This window comes from Medicago truncatula, chromosome 4, assembly GCF_003473485.1.
Source record: "Medicago truncatula cultivar Jemalong A17 chromosome 4, MtrunA17r5.0-ANR, whole genome shotgun sequence".
Taxonomy (NCBI): domain Eukaryota; kingdom Viridiplantae; phylum Streptophyta; class Magnoliopsida; order Fabales; family Fabaceae; genus Medicago; species Medicago truncatula.
Window position 1 is genome coordinate 62,343,671 of NC_053045.1, and position 17,724 is coordinate 62,361,394.

The 17,724-nt window shown below is 32.0% G+C and overlaps 2 protein-coding genes across 2 annotated transcripts; one reads left to right on the forward strand and one right to left on the reverse strand.

The window, feature by feature from the left end:
- The first annotated feature begins 1,684 nt into the window (after positions 1-1,684).
- On the forward strand, positions 1,685-10,729 carry LOC25494279 (5'-nucleotidase domain-containing protein DDB_G0275467). The gene is made up of 13 exons (XM_024781094.2): positions 1,685-2,045; positions 2,177-2,341; positions 2,465-2,601; positions 2,693-2,842; positions 3,073-3,174; positions 4,749-4,913; positions 5,163-5,273; positions 6,660-6,757; positions 6,914-7,037; positions 7,197-7,286; positions 7,991-8,035; positions 9,074-9,394; positions 10,027-10,729. Exons 1-13 carry the CDS (start codon positions 1,952-1,954, stop codon positions 10,054-10,056), a joined length of 1,632 nt encoding a protein of 543 aa, XP_024636862.1. The 5' UTR covers positions 1,685-1,951; the 3' UTR covers positions 10,057-10,729.
- A 1,664-nt stretch (positions 10,730-12,393) lies between these two features.
- Positions 12,394-14,123, reverse strand: LOC25494280 (probable xyloglucan galactosyltransferase GT13). Its single transcript, XM_013603115.3, has one exon. The coding sequence runs from the start codon at positions 14,043-14,045 to the stop codon at positions 12,486-12,488; it is 1,560 nt and encodes a 519-aa protein (XP_013458569.2). The 5' UTR covers positions 14,046-14,123; the 3' UTR covers positions 12,394-12,485.
- Positions 14,124-17,724: the final 3,601 nt, after the last annotated feature.

Here is a 17,724-nt window from a genome sequence, read left to right on the forward strand (position 1 = left end):
TTCTACCAATATTCACTATAAGACACTGCCCATGTTTTACTCTAAATTATATTATAATGAAAATACTAACAAGTGTATTGCATTTAATGTATTTGTTAAAAAATTAAATATAGCAAAAATATAATTTGTGTAATCAACTTTTTAAAAGTGTTTAGGTCTTCCTAAAAAAAAAGTGTAAAGGTAGTTTTTTTAAGGGTTAAATATGTTTTAAGTCCCTACATTTTGCGTGATTTTCAAGAATAGTCCTTATATTTCAATAAATGTTTTTAAAATCCCTACATTTTTACTCCGTTAGTACAATTGGTCCTTACCGTCTATTTTCAATGACTAGGCTAACGGAAGATGCCACCTAGACGCCACTAGGATGCCACATGGCCTCATTAATGATATGTCATGCCACATTTTAAAATCCCAATTTAACTTGTCAAAAAAAGAAAATCCTAATTTAAATTATCAATTAAAATCTTAATATTTTTTATTTATCAACCACACTTAAACAATCAAAAATAAAAACAATCCCTTTTCTTCTCGTTCTTGTTCCAGGATTTCTCTACAAACACCACACCACCCAGCATCATCGTCATCTTCATCTCTCTTCCATTATTTTTTTTCTTCAGTTTTTCAAAAATTAGAGATTTGAAATTCCTTCTTCATCACGGAACAACCTCTTGACTTCATTCCCTTTTTCACTCTTGTCACTGTAAGCGTGATCGAAACTCCCATCCTCTGCGTCTTCAACCCTTACGATGTCGATGTCGCAGCTATCACGACTTCACCATACCGTCGCCGTCGTTGATGGTCAGATCCGACACCATTGCTATAGCAAACACCCAAAACAAAGTTGATGATTTTTTAGATCTAGCTTTGTCTGATTTTGTTTGTTGAGGTTACGACGGCTACAATGGAGATTCTTACATGTTGCAGTTGATTTAGATTAGATTTAAGGAATCTGTTGGTACTACGTTTGAAGTTTTTTGTAAGATCTTACTATTGTTGTAAATTGCATTGAATGATGCCTTCAGACATTGTTCAATCAACAAATTTTATCCAGTAAAAATTTTAGCTATGAGTCTTAGGAATCATTTGCGTTACATTGGGATTCCGTGCTTAAAACTTGTGGTTGATTTCTTTTACAGTTAAATTGGATTTTATTTTTAGACATGGTTTGTTTTGTTGGTGTACTGTTGGTTCTCTTGTTGATGCTATGTTTTGTTGATATTTGAGGGGAAGGTTTCAATCTATAATGATGAAGATGGTGGTGGGAATTAAGTTATTTTTGGTAGAATGAATTTCTGAAATTAGGCTTGGGATGCAACATGATAATTTTTTTTTTTAAGGAAAAATGTTTTTTTATTAATAATAACTGAAATTTTAATTAATTTAATTATAATATTTATACCGATGACACCTGTGTCCACACAAGATGCCACTCAAAAAATACGGGGCCCACAATATGCCACATCAACATTTTGTTAGCCTAGTCATCGAAAATAGACGGTAAGGACAAATTGTACTAACAAAATAAAAATGTAGGGATTTTAAAAATATTTATTAAAATGTAGGGATTATTCTTCAAAGTCACGCAAAATATAGGGATTAAAAACATATTTAACCCTTTTTTTAATACAAAATTCACTGTTTATTTATTATAAAAAGCTTTTTATTTTTATTTTTGTGATCTTGTAAAAAGGCCGTATGTAATGTATGGCGAGGGTGGTTAGTTGATAGAGAGTGACGCGGAACACAAAAAAGGAAAGGGAAAGTTGCATAAGTCATGAGGCGCAATAAAAGATCCATTGAGAGGTTCTATTCTATATTTCACATCTACAGTTCCCACTTTTGTGTACACTAAACAAACAGATAGAAAGCATCGATTGGGCGCGCGCGTAAAGTACATAACCACCGCAGTTTCATGTATAAATAAATAATACCCGCCTACCTCATTCAGAAAATGGCATTCCTTCGTAATACTATTTCTCGTTCCCTTCTTCATTCTCCTCTATCGCAGGCCATTCTTCTCCCTTCATCTTCTGCACTTCAACAAGGTCTTTTTCTATTCATCATTTCTTTTTTATATTATTTTATTGCATTCTACCTGTTTGTTTATTTTCTTCTGTGAATAACTCGTTTCTAGATTTTGCGGGGAATCACTCAACTTATTACTGTTTCATTTTAGGGATTTCTGGAAGCTCTCGAAGCTATGGCAGTTATGAATCTTCTGACAAATGTATCTTGGAGGATGAAGAGATAGCAAGACTTCGTAACCAATTCGAATCTGCTAAACACAGTTTTCTCAACATTCCTGATGCACTCAAAGAAATGCCTAAAATGAATCCTAAAGGTTACTCAATTGCTTCGGCGTGTTATTTTCTATTCAATTAAATTGAATGAGTGTTTGCATGCATGCTTTGTTCTATTGTTTGTGAATGTTGATGTATTTTCTTCTATCTGTGTATTGAATTAGGCATTTATGTGAATAAGAACTTGAGATTAGACAGATTGCAAGTCTATGGTTTCGATTACGATTACACATTAGCACATTACTCCGATCATTTGCAGACTTTGATATATGACCTTGCCAAGGAGTATATGGTTAACGAGGTTAGCTTCGACTAACTCACTCTTGCGGTTTCTTTTTCTTTTTCTTTCAATTTTTCGTTTCTATCCTTACTCTTCTTGTTGCTTTTTTCAGCTTAGGTATCCAGACATTTGCATGAGTTTTAAATATGATCCATCTTTCCCTATTAGAGGTCTATACTATGATAAGTCAAGAGGATGCCTCATGAAGCTGGATTTCTTTGGTTCAATTGAGCCTGATGGATGCTACTTTGGTAGACGCAGGGTATTGGACATTTCTTCCTTTATTTATTTGCAGCATTATTTTGGCTTATGTTGTCACCTTGATTTTGTTTTTAACCTTTTTATGTATTGTGTCCTGTATTGGAGTCTTAAACATTGCATGATTAGGATAATTTATTTCACAAGCTTCCATAAGCATAGTTTGTATTTTGCAGCAAAAATGAAATATGTCAAATGATTTTTGCTAAAATTCATCCCTTCCAAATTTTACAGCTGAGCCAAAGTGAAATAATTGAGGCATATGGTACGCGACACATTGGTCGTGATCAAGCTCGATCACTGGTTGGTTTGATGGATTTCTTCTGCTTTAGTGAGGTATGTTCCTTGTCATTCTAATAATTAGTCTAATAATAATTGTCTAGTACATGACTAGAGCACTTTTGGTAGTGTTGACTATTGAAGCTTTGCCTCGGTAACAGCGAGTCTTGTACTTATCTTCACATGTCACAGAAGCTTATGTTAGATAACCAAGTATCAGAGGAAAATTAAGCATGCTAGGCTGGTCTCCTTTTCTTTAATTATAGTTATATTATATTATGTGTAACAGTCGTGTGTTTTATGTATTGTAATAACTATGGAAATTATGGAAGGCGTGGGGGATGGCGGGGGGCTCTCGAATCTTAGCAGGAAAACATCCTTGTATCTACATTATCCTTATTCTCTGAAACTTGGGCCGGGTTCGCCTGCTTTAACTGCTTCACGCAGAACGCGATCTCGGCCGTTAGAAACTGATCTTACGATTCTGATTTGTTCCTTACAGTTTGAACAATGTCACAAAGTTTCAATCTCAACCGTTATTTTTTGATCGGACGGTCGGCAGCGGTTACTGTGTTGATGCAGTAACTGCGTGAAATCCGTTTCCCTGAAACTTCCATGATGTATTTGCATGTGATTCTTGAAATAAACGTGCAGCCCTCTGTTTGGCATACTGTCACAGGGAGTTTGTTTTCATTCTATCCTATTTTTCCTATCTCTTGATTATACTACATTAGATACCAGTCCTAAAAGATTATCATTCTTCAGAGTACGTGCATCAAAAAACTACATAGACAAATGATTGACTTCCATTGACACAGCATCTTCAAATTTCAACCAAAAAGGCTTCGCCTAATCCCAATCTCAACCGTTATTTTTTGATCGGACGGTCGGCAGCGGTTACTGTGTTGATGCAGTAACTGCGTGAAATCCGTTTCCCTGAAACTTCCATGATGTATTTGCATGTGATTCTTGAAATAAACGTGCAGCCCTCTGTTTGGCATACTGTCACAGGGAGTTTGTTTTCATTCTATCCTATTTTTCCTATCTCTTGATTATACTACATTAGATACCAGTCCTAAAAGATTATCATTCTTCAGAGTACGTGCATCAAAAAACTATATAGACAAATGATTGACTTCCATTGACACAACATCAAATTTCAACCAAAAAGGCTTCGCCTAATCCCAATACATCAGAAGAAACGGGCATAAGATGTGGAGCACAATTAGATATCTGTTTACTACTTTCTTGTAAGAGATAAGGTATAGCTCCGGGAATCGTGATTATACCATCTTAGTTAATGAAGAGCAGTGCTTATATATCGAATGTAAAATGAACATAAAGTTAACTAGAATTGGATAAAACTTGTTCTTTTAAGGCCCATGTATATGTGCTTATTTTGAAGGAAAGAAAAGAAAAACTTAAATGATCCTAAAAACTAGTTACAACCGATTAAACTAAGGATCCATATTTTGATCAAGCCTATATTAGAGGAACTTAGCGTTAATCTCAGTTAAAACTATGCTGCCAATTTCATTTTCCAACTCCATTATAGCCTATCAACTTACGAATTCTCTTTCTGCCATAAAATCTTAGATCGAGGGCCAATTGTTTACGGTTTTACTTTGTAGGCATGCCTCCTTGCAGATATAGTGCAGTACTTCGTGGATGCTAAGCTAGAATTTGATGCTTCCTACATTTATGAAGATGTTATTCGTGCAATTGATCATGTCCACCGAAGTGGCCTGGTTCATAGAGGAATTCTCTCTGATCCACATAGGTACTTGGTGAAAAATGTAAGTTCAAAACATTTTACACATTTTGATTATCTGTAAATGAATGTGTTCAACATATTCTGCAATAAGTGGTATACAACATGCTCAAACAATCTATTTCAGGATCTAGTATCTTAATTCAGTTTGAATATTATATTTTTGTATCTATCTATTATCAAGGTAGACATTGTTTTGTTGTGTCAAATTGTGTTATTTTATCCTTTGGTTGAGAGTTTGTAATTGTTATTTACCTGTCTGTGAATATTTCAGGGAAAGATTTTATGTTTTCTCAAGATGCTAAAGGAGAAGGGAAAGAAGCTTTTTTTGTTGACAAATTCTCCTTATTACTTTGTTGATGGTGGGATGCGTTTTATGTTAGAGGTATTTGATTGCATGTAATCATATCCACACTTTTGTATGTATCATGGAATGTTTTCTTTAGCCTTCACTGCATCTGTTAGAGTTTAATAACTTTTTCTTAACTTGGGAAGTAGTCTTCCACAGTCTTTGTATTTGTGGCATGTAAATCAATTTTGAGCCAGACAGAGCTCCAACTCTACTTTAGCTTTTATCCTGTTTTAACTTTCAAATTGTTCTTCAAAGAGTGCTATAGAGTATATATGGAATACTGAATGCAATTAATTATAAATAATGAGGAAATTTACATCCAGATGATGGCAGGCTCTAACTAGAGATTCTATTAGACGTTGCTTTCATTTTTCTAGCTGATTACTTAGTGTGGACTGTTTCATCTTAGCAACTAGTGTCTAGTAGAGATGCATATCCAACATTATCAGAAAATTCTGGAGATTACAGACTTCATGGTCTTGTTCTTTATTGTAAGACATGTATCTATAGACCTTAAACTCGTGCAGGCATGCCTAGTTTCTTTATATGACTTGACTTAAATTGTTTCACTTATAATTGTTATCTGATTTTGGAGTGAATTTGTGCTTTCTTAGTATTTTTCCTATCGTTTTTTTATCAACGAGGAGATTAAATTTCATCAAAACATAGCCTGAAAAAATATTTTAAAAGGGTGGGATAGCTACATTCTTGAGTTATGTGAACTGCACTTCCTCAGATGGTTAACACCGACACTTGGTTGTCAGGACCTATGAAGCACCGACACTCCTAAGTTTAGGTGTGTCGACATGTCCGACACACATCTGACACCTTACCTGTACGACATCCGGACGACACTTGTCAGATGCCTCACACAAGTATCCCCCAAAAAACTTTGTTCTTCCTTTCGACACACGTCCAGCACTAATTGGACACTCCTCCAAAAAGCTAGAGAGATGAAGACATCTATATTTTGATAAAAAAAGAAAGAAACAAAAAGTTAGGCATTTGAAAAGTTTTCATGTCTACCTTCGAAACGATTTAATTTTCTACTGTCTTCATTTTTCTTTCCAATTTTCCTCCTATTTCATTTGTTATGGTCTTCATCTTCATTCTGTCTTGGTGGTCATCATGATTCTCAATTTAGATATTTGATAATCGATACTCATTTTATGTAATGTGTGTGTTTGTGTGTGTGTGTGTTATTTTATGTCATATTTAGGACGTAAGCAGTGTCAATGTGTCGTGTCCAGTGTCCGTGTCAATCTTCATGCTTCAAAGGTCACGTCTCTTTTAATTGTTTGGTTGGAAGTTCTGCACTTGGTTTTGAATGTAATTTTTAATATTTTGTTTTTGTTTTTCCCCTTTTGTATCAGGTCATTATTTCCTTCAGTTTACTCTTTAATGTTTTTTATTTATTAGGATTCTCTGGACAGTAGTGACTCCTGGACAGATCTGTTTGATGTTGTGATTGCCCAGGCCAATAAACCGCAGTTTTATACATCTGAGCATCCATTCCGGTTTGTAGCCAATACATACCATGTGATATGATGCTTGTTTATATTTTGTAACATAGTTCTTCTATAATTTAGATCACATCGTTCTTTACTCGTATCCTTTATCATAAATCTTAAATTATTTGGAATGGTTCCGATATCATTGGCTATTCTGTGCAGTTTATATGATACAGAGAAGGACAACTTAACTTTTACTAAGGTTGATGAATTTCTTCCAAATAAAATTTATTATCATGGATGCCTCAAATCCTTTCTCCAAATAACCAAGTGGAAAGGCCCAGAGGTATGCTTTATTTAATGTTTTATAAGCCATACTTCACAATATTTCTTCTATTTACTTCAATTTGACAATATACGTTAATTGCAAAGCAAATGCATATTATAGCATTAAGTTTATTTCATACAGAGGCCACAGAATGCTAAAATTCACATCTTCTATTAGGTGATATATTTTGGAGATCACCTTTTTAGCGACTTGAGAGGGCCCTCAAAGGCAGGCTGGCGCACAGCTGCAATCATTCATGAATTAGAGGTATGCATGCTATCTAATCCATTTATATGTAGATTTTTTACATTGCTAATCATTATCTATCATAAGTCTGGTTCTTCTACATGTTGATGAGTATCATTAGTTAGCATTCCTTCTTCACGAGTTTCATATAACTCTGGTAAACATGCTAATACTCTACTATAACTTGTTTCCTGTCTGCAAGTATATGCCTATATTTAGACATTTTACATCGTCAACCCGAAGAAGGGTGAACTCATTCATGATATGTTATAGCCAACTTTATCTTTCATTTGCTGGAACGTAATCCCATGACTTGAAGTTTTGATGTCCTAGACACACGTAATTGTTAAAATGTCAATAGGAATCTTAAAGGTTATGCAATGGTAAGATAGTTATGTTTGGGAATTTCATTTAAGAAGTTAAATTTTACTTGATGAATGTTTTCTTGAAGTTAAAGGGGGAGCCTTGGCGCAACGATAAGTTGTTGTCATGTGACTGAAATGTCACGGATTCAAGTCCTGGAAAACAGCCTCTTGTGTAAAAACAGGGTAAGGCTGCGTACAATACACCAAAATGGTGGGACCCCTTCCCCGGACCCTGCATATGCGGGAGCTTTAGTGCACCGGGCTGCCCTTTTTAATGTTTCATTGAGGTACTGATGCGTGTAGAACTGTTGTCATTGTCAACACCTGAAACATTGACATATTATTTCTTCAACAATGCAGACTGAAATACAGAAGCAAAATGAAGATACGTACCGCACTGAGCAGGTATCCTTATAGATTGTCCTTGCTAAAATTATTTCCTCGCAATTCTAAACTTGCACATTTACTTTGATGATTTTTTGTTACTTTTGGTAACAATAAGTTTATGGGAATTGATGTTATTTATTTTGCATAAGAAGTTTATTAATTAGCAGAACACTATTATTTTCTCGGAGTAAATTGAGCATCTAGTTGTTTAATGCCTTTTCTTAGAGCACCGAGACACAAGTTATTGTTTTTCTTGTACAAGTTATGGCGTGAATAGTGATATGTTACGATTTATAATCCCGTTTTAAACATTAAATAATGTTATACATGGGTAATATATATTGAAAAGTTGACATGTGAGTTGTAAATGGGGGTGTGTGTGTCTATGGGCCCGTTTGTTACGGATTAAAATAAAAGTGATTTTGACATAAAATAATTTAGAGATTATAATTTACAGATTTTATGAAAAATCAGAATCTATTTTGCGTTTTTTTACCGTACTAAAAATCACTTTTTAAAATAAATAATCTAGTTTGTTTGGATACAACTATATAAAAGGGATTTTTTGTTACAAAATTAGTTCAATCTTTTAAACCATATTTTCTCTCTCCTCTAAAAAAAATCTATTTTTTGAGAAGCTGCTCTTAACCGCTTCTCATTTGAAGCTGTTTTTAGATTTTTTGTAGATTCTGATTTTTTTTAAAAGTTGTAACAAACGGATGCAAAACTCTTAAAAGTGATTATTTTTTTTTTAAAAAGTAATTTTTTTTTTCTTAAAAAAGCTATAGCAAATGGGCTCTCTCTCTCTCTCTCTATATGTATATATATATATATATATATATATATATATCTAATTTACAGTTTTGTCATAAAAAAAATTGGATTTAATGTTGTTAAAAAATGGTATAAATGAACAATTTATATAGTTATTATAGATAGAAAGTTCCTTATTCTTTATTTTAGGCTTATAATTAACACTTTAGCAGTGTAATTACTTTTGGAGAGATATCTTGAAGCCGTCACATTTTATGACTTATATCCTGTTCAACAATGCAGGCAAAGTTTCATATAATACAGGAGCTACTTGGTAAGTTGCATGCAACTGCAGCTAATAGTGTGAGAACTGTAGCTTGCAAATCACTTCTGGAAGAACTTAATGAGGAAAGACAAAAAGCACGGATCAAGATGAAGATGATGTTTAACGAATCTTTTGGAGCAACATTCCTCACTAGCACAGGACAAGAATCTGCTTTTGCTTATAACATTCATCAGTATGCAGATGTTTATACCAGTAAGCCGGAGAATTTTCTTCTTCATTCACCTGAAGCGTGGCTTCATGTTCCATTTGATGTCAAGATTATGCCTCATCATGTGAAGGTAGTGCATTTCTTCTTTATGAATGTTATTTATGTCACTAAATCTCACATGTTTTTTTCTTCAAGAACTGAATGAAAATCCACCTGTTATCCCATGCTTCCTGATTTTGAGTTAACTGTATGTAAAATTCAGCTTCCCTTCTTGAGAATCATGAATTGGTGGTGTATAGAATTGTCTCTTAACAAAATACATTCCCTCTGATTTCGTATTGACTTGATATAGTTATGAATGTTGTAAAATGAACGTATATTGCTAAGTTATTTCAATTAATTTAAATTTAATTAACTTTCACACCACGTATTTTAGCTTCTTTCAAGACAAACTATGTACCACTTGGCGACTGAGATCTGCCAACTTATTGATTCGGTTTCAGGGTTTACAAATACTAGCTGCCATTTTGCAGTAGGGTGAAAGTTATTGTCTTCTGAAGACGAAAAGGATTTGTTAGTCACTCGTGTGCGAGAGGGAATTCTATAATTTTAGATAGTTTGATTGATACCTCTGGTTTGACAGTTTGCAGGGTATTTTTCTTTTGTATGCTGTACATGAAAAATGTTACTTATTTCCTCCTTCCTCCTGTGTTTTCTCTTTTTAAATCATTGGCTGATTATCCACTTTTTCTTTTCTTTCAGATTCCATCAAGTTTGTTCAAAACTGGATGAATACCACTCTAAATTGCTTCAAACTTTTACTGTCATTCTGCAGTTCTAACTTCTAATGGAACAATCAGTCAAAAAAACTTATAATGGGACAATGATGCCGGCGATTTGAATGTGCATTTCATTGTCTGAGGTGCAACTGGAAGACACTTGTTGCCGCTGTAACATTCAGTCAATTTTCAAGTTTTCTTGATTACCCCACTTCATCTTGCTGTTGCTAACATAGTCTCTTATGTTTCACATGAAATCAGGAAAGTGAAACCCCTATACATAGAAAAGTATATATTTCTTCATATCATCAACGACTCAGAAGTTTAAGCACTTCTTTTTTGAGATCACAGAAAGATTCCATTTTTCAGAAGAAATAAAGAATTCGTTATTGAGATTTTGAATGTATAAGAGATTTAGAAAGTACTTTATTAGAGATTCAAATCTATGTTATTAATTTTGTAATGACCGTTAATCCAGCAAAGGCATGCTGGTTATCAACGTCAACATGTAGTTGTGTGAGAAATGATCTTGGCCGGTTTATTCAAGCAAGGATTGAGTGGAGCATTATTTACTTGTCTGTTGAGTAAGTAGAGGTTTGGCTCTACATTGGTGCATTGATCTTAAATTACGGATATTGTCATTTTTTTGCATACCATGTAATTCTATTTTTTTTCTTCTTTCAAAACAAAATGTAATTCTATTTTTGCCACCTCACTTATATAATCTAAACGGTCATAAAATATACAAACAAAATTCTCAACATCTATTATTTGTCTTTCTTCCTCTATTTTTTTTGGTGAGAAAAAGGGGCTAAGCTCAAAAAAAAAAAAAAAAAAACATCTCTAGGCAACGAAATACAAGTAGCATATGCCAATGAAGTCATTAGAAATAAAAGCACGAAAAAATTCAAACAAGTTAGTAGCCAGCCATTACCTTTTTGAGATCCAAAATCCATTCACTTCTTTTAAGTATGGCTCCGTTTGTCTTATATTTTTTATTAAGAAAAATCACTTTTGTCATTTTTAAGAGTTTTTGTTTAGGATTTAAAAAAAAATCTATTTTCACTCTAAAATGAAAAGCTATAAGGATTAGCTTTTTTCAAAATCTATTTTTTTTCAAACATTATGAGGTAAGACATGAACTAGTTAAAAAACATTTTTTTAAAAAAAGTTATTTTTTTGCATAGTAAACAAACACAAATAACTTCAAAGTTTTTTTAAAATGTTAGGATGAATGTGTAAACTGTCTTTACAATGTTAGTGCACTCTAATTACACTCTAGAACTCACACACACAAATGTTAAAAACTTAATATAATTCATATAAACAATGAAATGATGTTTTTTTTTCTCATGAGATGGTGTTTTCTAAAATATAAATAATGACAAATAACAACTTATTTAATAAAATGATCATTAATTTATAAATTTATGAAGCAGAGTATCGGTACACCTCAATTTGTGAGGTGTACCGTAGAAGCTCCCTGTATGTGTGTGTATGTGTGTGTGTATTATATATATATATATATATAACCACTTTTTTTTATCGAATTGATATCTACAACCTCAAACATATTCACAACCTTTAACATGTTTCTACTACGATTGATTATTGATGTATATGCAACAACGATCATAGCAATCTTCAACAACCATCACTAACTTACTTCGTTATCAATTTAGAGAGTTGTAATATGTGCGAACAAATATGCATCCTTTTGTTATGTTCTTCGCCAATAACCATGCAATACGTGGGTCTAGTATAAAATATTAGAAAGATAAATATATACTTATTTTTGAGAAATTATGAATGTGGAAACAAATAAAAATAAACCAGTTTGTACGGGAATAAGATTAAAATAAACTAGCTGCAATGCAAGAATTGCACACATCGTGAAGTGGTCTACCAAGGAAAATTGTCTCAGACCAAAGTACAGATGAGGAATATATAAAGAAAAATTCAAATTTGAAGAGAAATCATTGGTGTAACTAATGCTATAATGAAGTAAAGGATGAGAATAGTACAAATCTATCTCAAAGAAAATTTGAAATCATTGGTAGATAAAATGTATTAACCATCAACAAGTGTCGTAAAAATATTATTAATAAACCATATTAATCATTATAAGGGAACTGATATGCTTTAGGATCATGAAACCGTTGCCTTAAAATATCTCCACCTAAAATAAGTCATTCAGTATGAGTTATTTTTCTTATATTCCCTTCATTTGATCTATCATCACTCACTAGAATTCCAACAAAGTAAATCATAAAATCAAAACTCAAATAAAAATGAAAGAGATATAAATCTCAATTAAAGAAATGATTTTTTTTTTTGTTGTTGGAGGAAATACAAAAAGAATGTGTGCCTAATCTCAAGATAAAATTACACAAAAACAAATGCAATTGTTAATGAGCAACAACTTCTGCATGCTAAGAATAGTTACCATTTGTAATCTCTTCTCATTGCTTCAATTCTTCCAAGGATTCCCTTAACAGCTACATCAAACGCATCTTCAAGTGTTTCTAATCTAGAACTTGGATAACGATACACAATTCTTGGAATTAGACTTATAACCTCATTTCTCATAGCAAACACTTCCCTTTTTGAAAAATTAAGCAATGTCTCATTGATCATTACCTTCTTCTCTTTGACATCAATTTCATGTAGGAACACAGAGTAGTTGGAACTATTTGTAGGAAAATGCCACACATATTGCTTGTATGTTGATTTTGGATGAAAGAAAACAGGAATACAACCCGCCAAAATCGAATCAAAAGTTGATCTCCTTGTGTAAGAATCCCCCGGCGGTTGTAAACAAAAAACTGAATTCCTAAAAACATCCATAACATGAACAGGATCGCCACAACGATCTTTGTTATAACCATAATAGCATCCAACAAGTTTGCAACCCTTGGAAGATTCGCAATGTTCGATTAACTCATTCCTAATAGAAGATGTTACATTAGGCCTTGGAGCACCAACAAATGAAAACAAATATTTCCTTTTCATTTTTCTCATTTTTCTTTGCCACCCAAAAATTTGAGCATCATTAGTAGGATGAAAATAAGTTGGATATGGAATTGAAAATTCATTATCATAACCACATGATTCTATTGATAACATCGACATGTTACTTGCTTCCGGTAAAAACATCAACTTTGTTCCCCAATCTTCATTTTCATCACTTCTTCTTCTAAAATCATAACTTATTCTTCCACCAACCATGAAATGATCCTTACCATATACTCTTTTCCATTGAGGTTGTTGTGCTAACCATTTCACTAATTTTTTTGGTGATTCATCTCTTATTGAAACATTAAATCCCCAAAGATATTGACTTATATCAAGACCAGCATAGTATGGTACATAAATTGCTGAAGCCAACGATGAATCATTGGTTAAACACTTGTAATGTTTCATCAAGTTGTGGAAAATTACTTCTAGTGAAAATTGATTTGTTGCATACCAATTCTTCTTTGATAGCACCTTCTTTTTTGATTCCTCAATAATCTTAGGTCCTAAACCTAAGTTTGATAAGTAAAGACACAAATCTTCCCACTTCAAGAGAGTGTGGCATCTTTTCAACAAATCCTTATTGAACCTACTAGGAAGATCATAAACGTAAATATATCGGCCTAAACAAGGATCGAGAATTGTTGGGGACAGCTTCGTAAATACTTCATCGACATTCTCTTCAATCAAAGGAGGGGAAACTATGGGTGCATATGTGGCTCCAATATTGGTAACATTGTTTTGATTAGTAGTAGTGGTACAACAAATAGTTTCATCAAAATGGGAAGAAAAATTTGAGGGTGTAGTAGCTATTTCTTCAAAACGCTTTGCATTATTCATGTTAGGAAATAAGAATGTGATTTCACTATCATTGCTAGCCAAATAAGAATAATTTAGAAAAAGTAATGACACACAAACAATAGAGAATGTGATTAGAAACACAAACCGGATTTGAAACAAGTACTTCCTCAACATTGACATGTCCATCTTCTTTTTTCCTATTCAGATTGAAAATTGTTTTTTTTCTTTCTATGATGATTTTGGAATACAAGGAGAGGGGAGGTAGAGGGGTTATTGTATGAGAGAGAAAAACTTGAGTGTTAAATGAGGATTTCTTTAAGGGAAAGATATTAAAACAGAATAAAAAGATATTTTTGCCCTTAAAGGAAGAGAGAATAAGAAGAATTCACTGATGATACAAGGAAGTAAAAACGGACTGTTAACATTCTTATAAGAATGTTTAATGAGTGAATCAAAATAATAAAGAGAAAGTATCAATTGATACCAAATTCTTGGTTCCATATTAATGTAATTAAAGGCTCAAAATTACTGACTTATGTGATCTCCATTTATTTACCTTGGTGCACGTATTCTTCGCAATTTCTTGTCTCAGTCCTGAAAAGTCAAAAGTGATTTTCGCTAATCACTTTGAATGGATACTTAAAATGATTGCATTTACATTGATACGAACATGAGTGCATGCATTATATGGATATATGATTTTTTTTTTTTTAAATTGCGAATATGGATACATAATTTTTTTTAATTGCAAATATGTTAGTACAAATATAAAAATATTAACTTTTAATTAACATTTCCTAAAAAAAACTTTTAATTGACATGACAAGATTGTATAAAAATGAAAATCACAAATATATAAATAAATGTGGAGTGTTTCAAATAAAGAGAAAAAAAAATTCTCAAAAAAAAAGAAGAAGAAATAAGTATTGGGATCAACTTATTTTCTAATTAAATGTATTACCAAAAATAGAATTAAAAAATATGCAGAAAAAAAAACTATACGATGAAACCCTCTAAAAGAAAAAACTATACGATTATATGATTGGAGCATGTTCAAAACAATTACATCGTAGGTGTACATAAATTGCATTTTTTAATTTATATAGATTATTATTAAATAATTTTTACACTATCAATCAACCATAATAATTTAATCATTAAAAGTGATTTTTATATCAAAAAATATCATTAAAATCGGTTTAGTTTTACAGATACATTATATGATTGATGATTGATATATAATTTGTCCATAATATAAAATTTCTTATGGTGTATCAAAATTAATATTTTTTTAGAGACAAAAAAGTAGTCTTAAACAAATTTGTCTATAAAAAAAAAATTAATTAGAATACTCTAACAGTGTAAAACCACTTTACATTATCAACCAATCAAAATTACTCTATCAGACACATCAGCGTTTTTTAAAAATAGAAAAAATTAAATAAAATCTTCTGTAATAACTTCCTCCTACGTTATGTATTTTTTTTTTTCATTATGATATTGTCTGTTTTCATCCTTTCAAATCCAATTTTCATCTCTCTCACCTCCCACACCACCTCTTCCATTACATCCATGTCTGTAAGGCTACTAGTTTCTACATACTACATAAGATAAAATTTCTCTGATTTAATGATTTTTCTTTGTAATCAAGAGTTATCTGTGAAGAAAATATAAAAATATGTGAAGAAGATAATACCTAAAAGATTATTTTTCAGTAGATTTATGAAATGGCTCCAATTTATATGAAAATTTGATTTCCTTTTTACAAATACAGAGGATCTCAACTCTGGCTCCAATTCATGCAATGGCGGCTATGAAGAATTGTTTGTCAAATAATGTACATTAATTTTGTAACGTGGTGGAAACATTCCTAAAGTAAATAGGCCTAGATTTTAACAAACAATGGTAGGTAAATAAAATCAATTTGTATAAGTATTACATCTTTATAGGATGTTGAATATCAGTAGTTAATTTTTTGACTTTATTTTGCAATATCCCTTGTTTTTAGCTTTTACTAGTACAACCTCAGTTTTACTAGCATGCTAAATAGTGTTAGCATATTTAATCATGAAAAGAGAAACAAATTGAAAGAGGAAGAGATGAAGAAGAATGAGGACAAGAGTGAAAAGAAGGATGAAGGAGAAAATAAAAAAGCATTCTTACTCTTTCGTGCAGATGGATGAGAGAGAACGGATCGATGCAGTCAAAAGCTTAAATTTAAAATCATGGAAATAAGGTATTTATTAGAAAAGATTTGATTTGATTTTCTCTATTTTTAACATATAGGTTGACGCGTCTAATTGAATAGTTTTAATTGGTTGACAGTGTAAAATGACTTTACACTGTCATAGTATTCTAATTAAAACTCTAAAAAAAAAAAGAATTTTACATAAAAATTACATTATTTTGCTATATGGTTAGTGTGATCGAAAAAGATAAACATCATTTATTACAATTTAAAAGCCATAAAATATTTATACTTATAATTTTAATAAAAACCAAAATTTCATTAAAAAAAATCATCGTTCATAATTTTTATGCATTAGCGCAATAAAAAAACCTAAAGGAAAAGATGTAGTCCCGTCTGAACGTTGATGTTTATATAAAGATAATATTGGTGTATTCATGCAAATTTAATAGTTAAAGTATTCGTGTATATTTGTCTATCTCCTAAAAAAAATGTTTCTTTGTCTATGTCTTCAAACCATGCACAATAGAGCACCCTAAATTAGGTGCTTAAATGAGTTCCTTATGTCTACAACACTCATTTTACTATAATATTTAATAAGCATCAATTTTTTTCATTCCAGCATCTAAAAAAAATTATTAAATAGGTCCCATAAATAATTATATATCATTACATTTCAACAAATTTTATTTATATTATTAAGATTTATTAAATGGAATCCACAAAAATTGGAGAGAGAGAGAGAGAGAGTGAGAGAGAGCTCCCATATGCACCCATATATTATAATCTACAATATGGGTGTCTGCTTAACGTGGTGCTAAATAGGTAACCATTCACCATTGAGAATGGTCTCATAAACTAAATCTGAGTGATTACATCTTAAAGTTTCACATTGTTTGAGAGTTGAAGTTATCAAGGATAGTTTTTATACAACACTCATACTCTTCAATTAAACGAGACGTCTTTTATAAAGGACAAAAATTGAAGTGAGAGAGAGAGAGTGAGAGAGAGAGCTCCCATATGCATCCATATATTATAATCTACAATATGGGTGTCTGCTTAACGTGGTGCTAAATAGGTAACCATCCACCATTGAGAATGGTCTCATAAACTAAATTTGAGTGATTACATCTTAAAGTTTCACATTGTTTGAGAGTTGAGTTATCAAGGATAGTTTTTATACAACACTCATACTCTTCAATTAAACGAGACGTCTTTTATAAAGGACAAAAATTGGAGTGAGAGAGAGAGAGAGAGAGAGCTCCCATATGCATCCATATATTATAATCTACAATATGGGTGTATGCTTAATGTGGTGCTAAATAGGTAACCATCCACCATTGAGAATGGTCTCATAAACTAAATTTGAGTGATTACATCTTAAAGTCCCACATTGTTTGAGAGTTGAAGTTATCAAGGATAGCTTTTATACAACACTCATACTCTTCAATTAAACGAGATGTCTTTTATAAAGGACAGAAGTATAAATGGCTTACTTACATCTAAAGCTCACAATACCTCGAAACGTGATGTGACATACTTGAGGGTAGATCCACACAATAAGTTATGTGATTATGTTTATGTCTCCCCATTAAAAAATAATGTTTATGTCTTAGCTTTAGAAAAACTTTTAGAAACCACACTTTTCAGAAGGTGCACTTTTGAATGGAGAAAAAC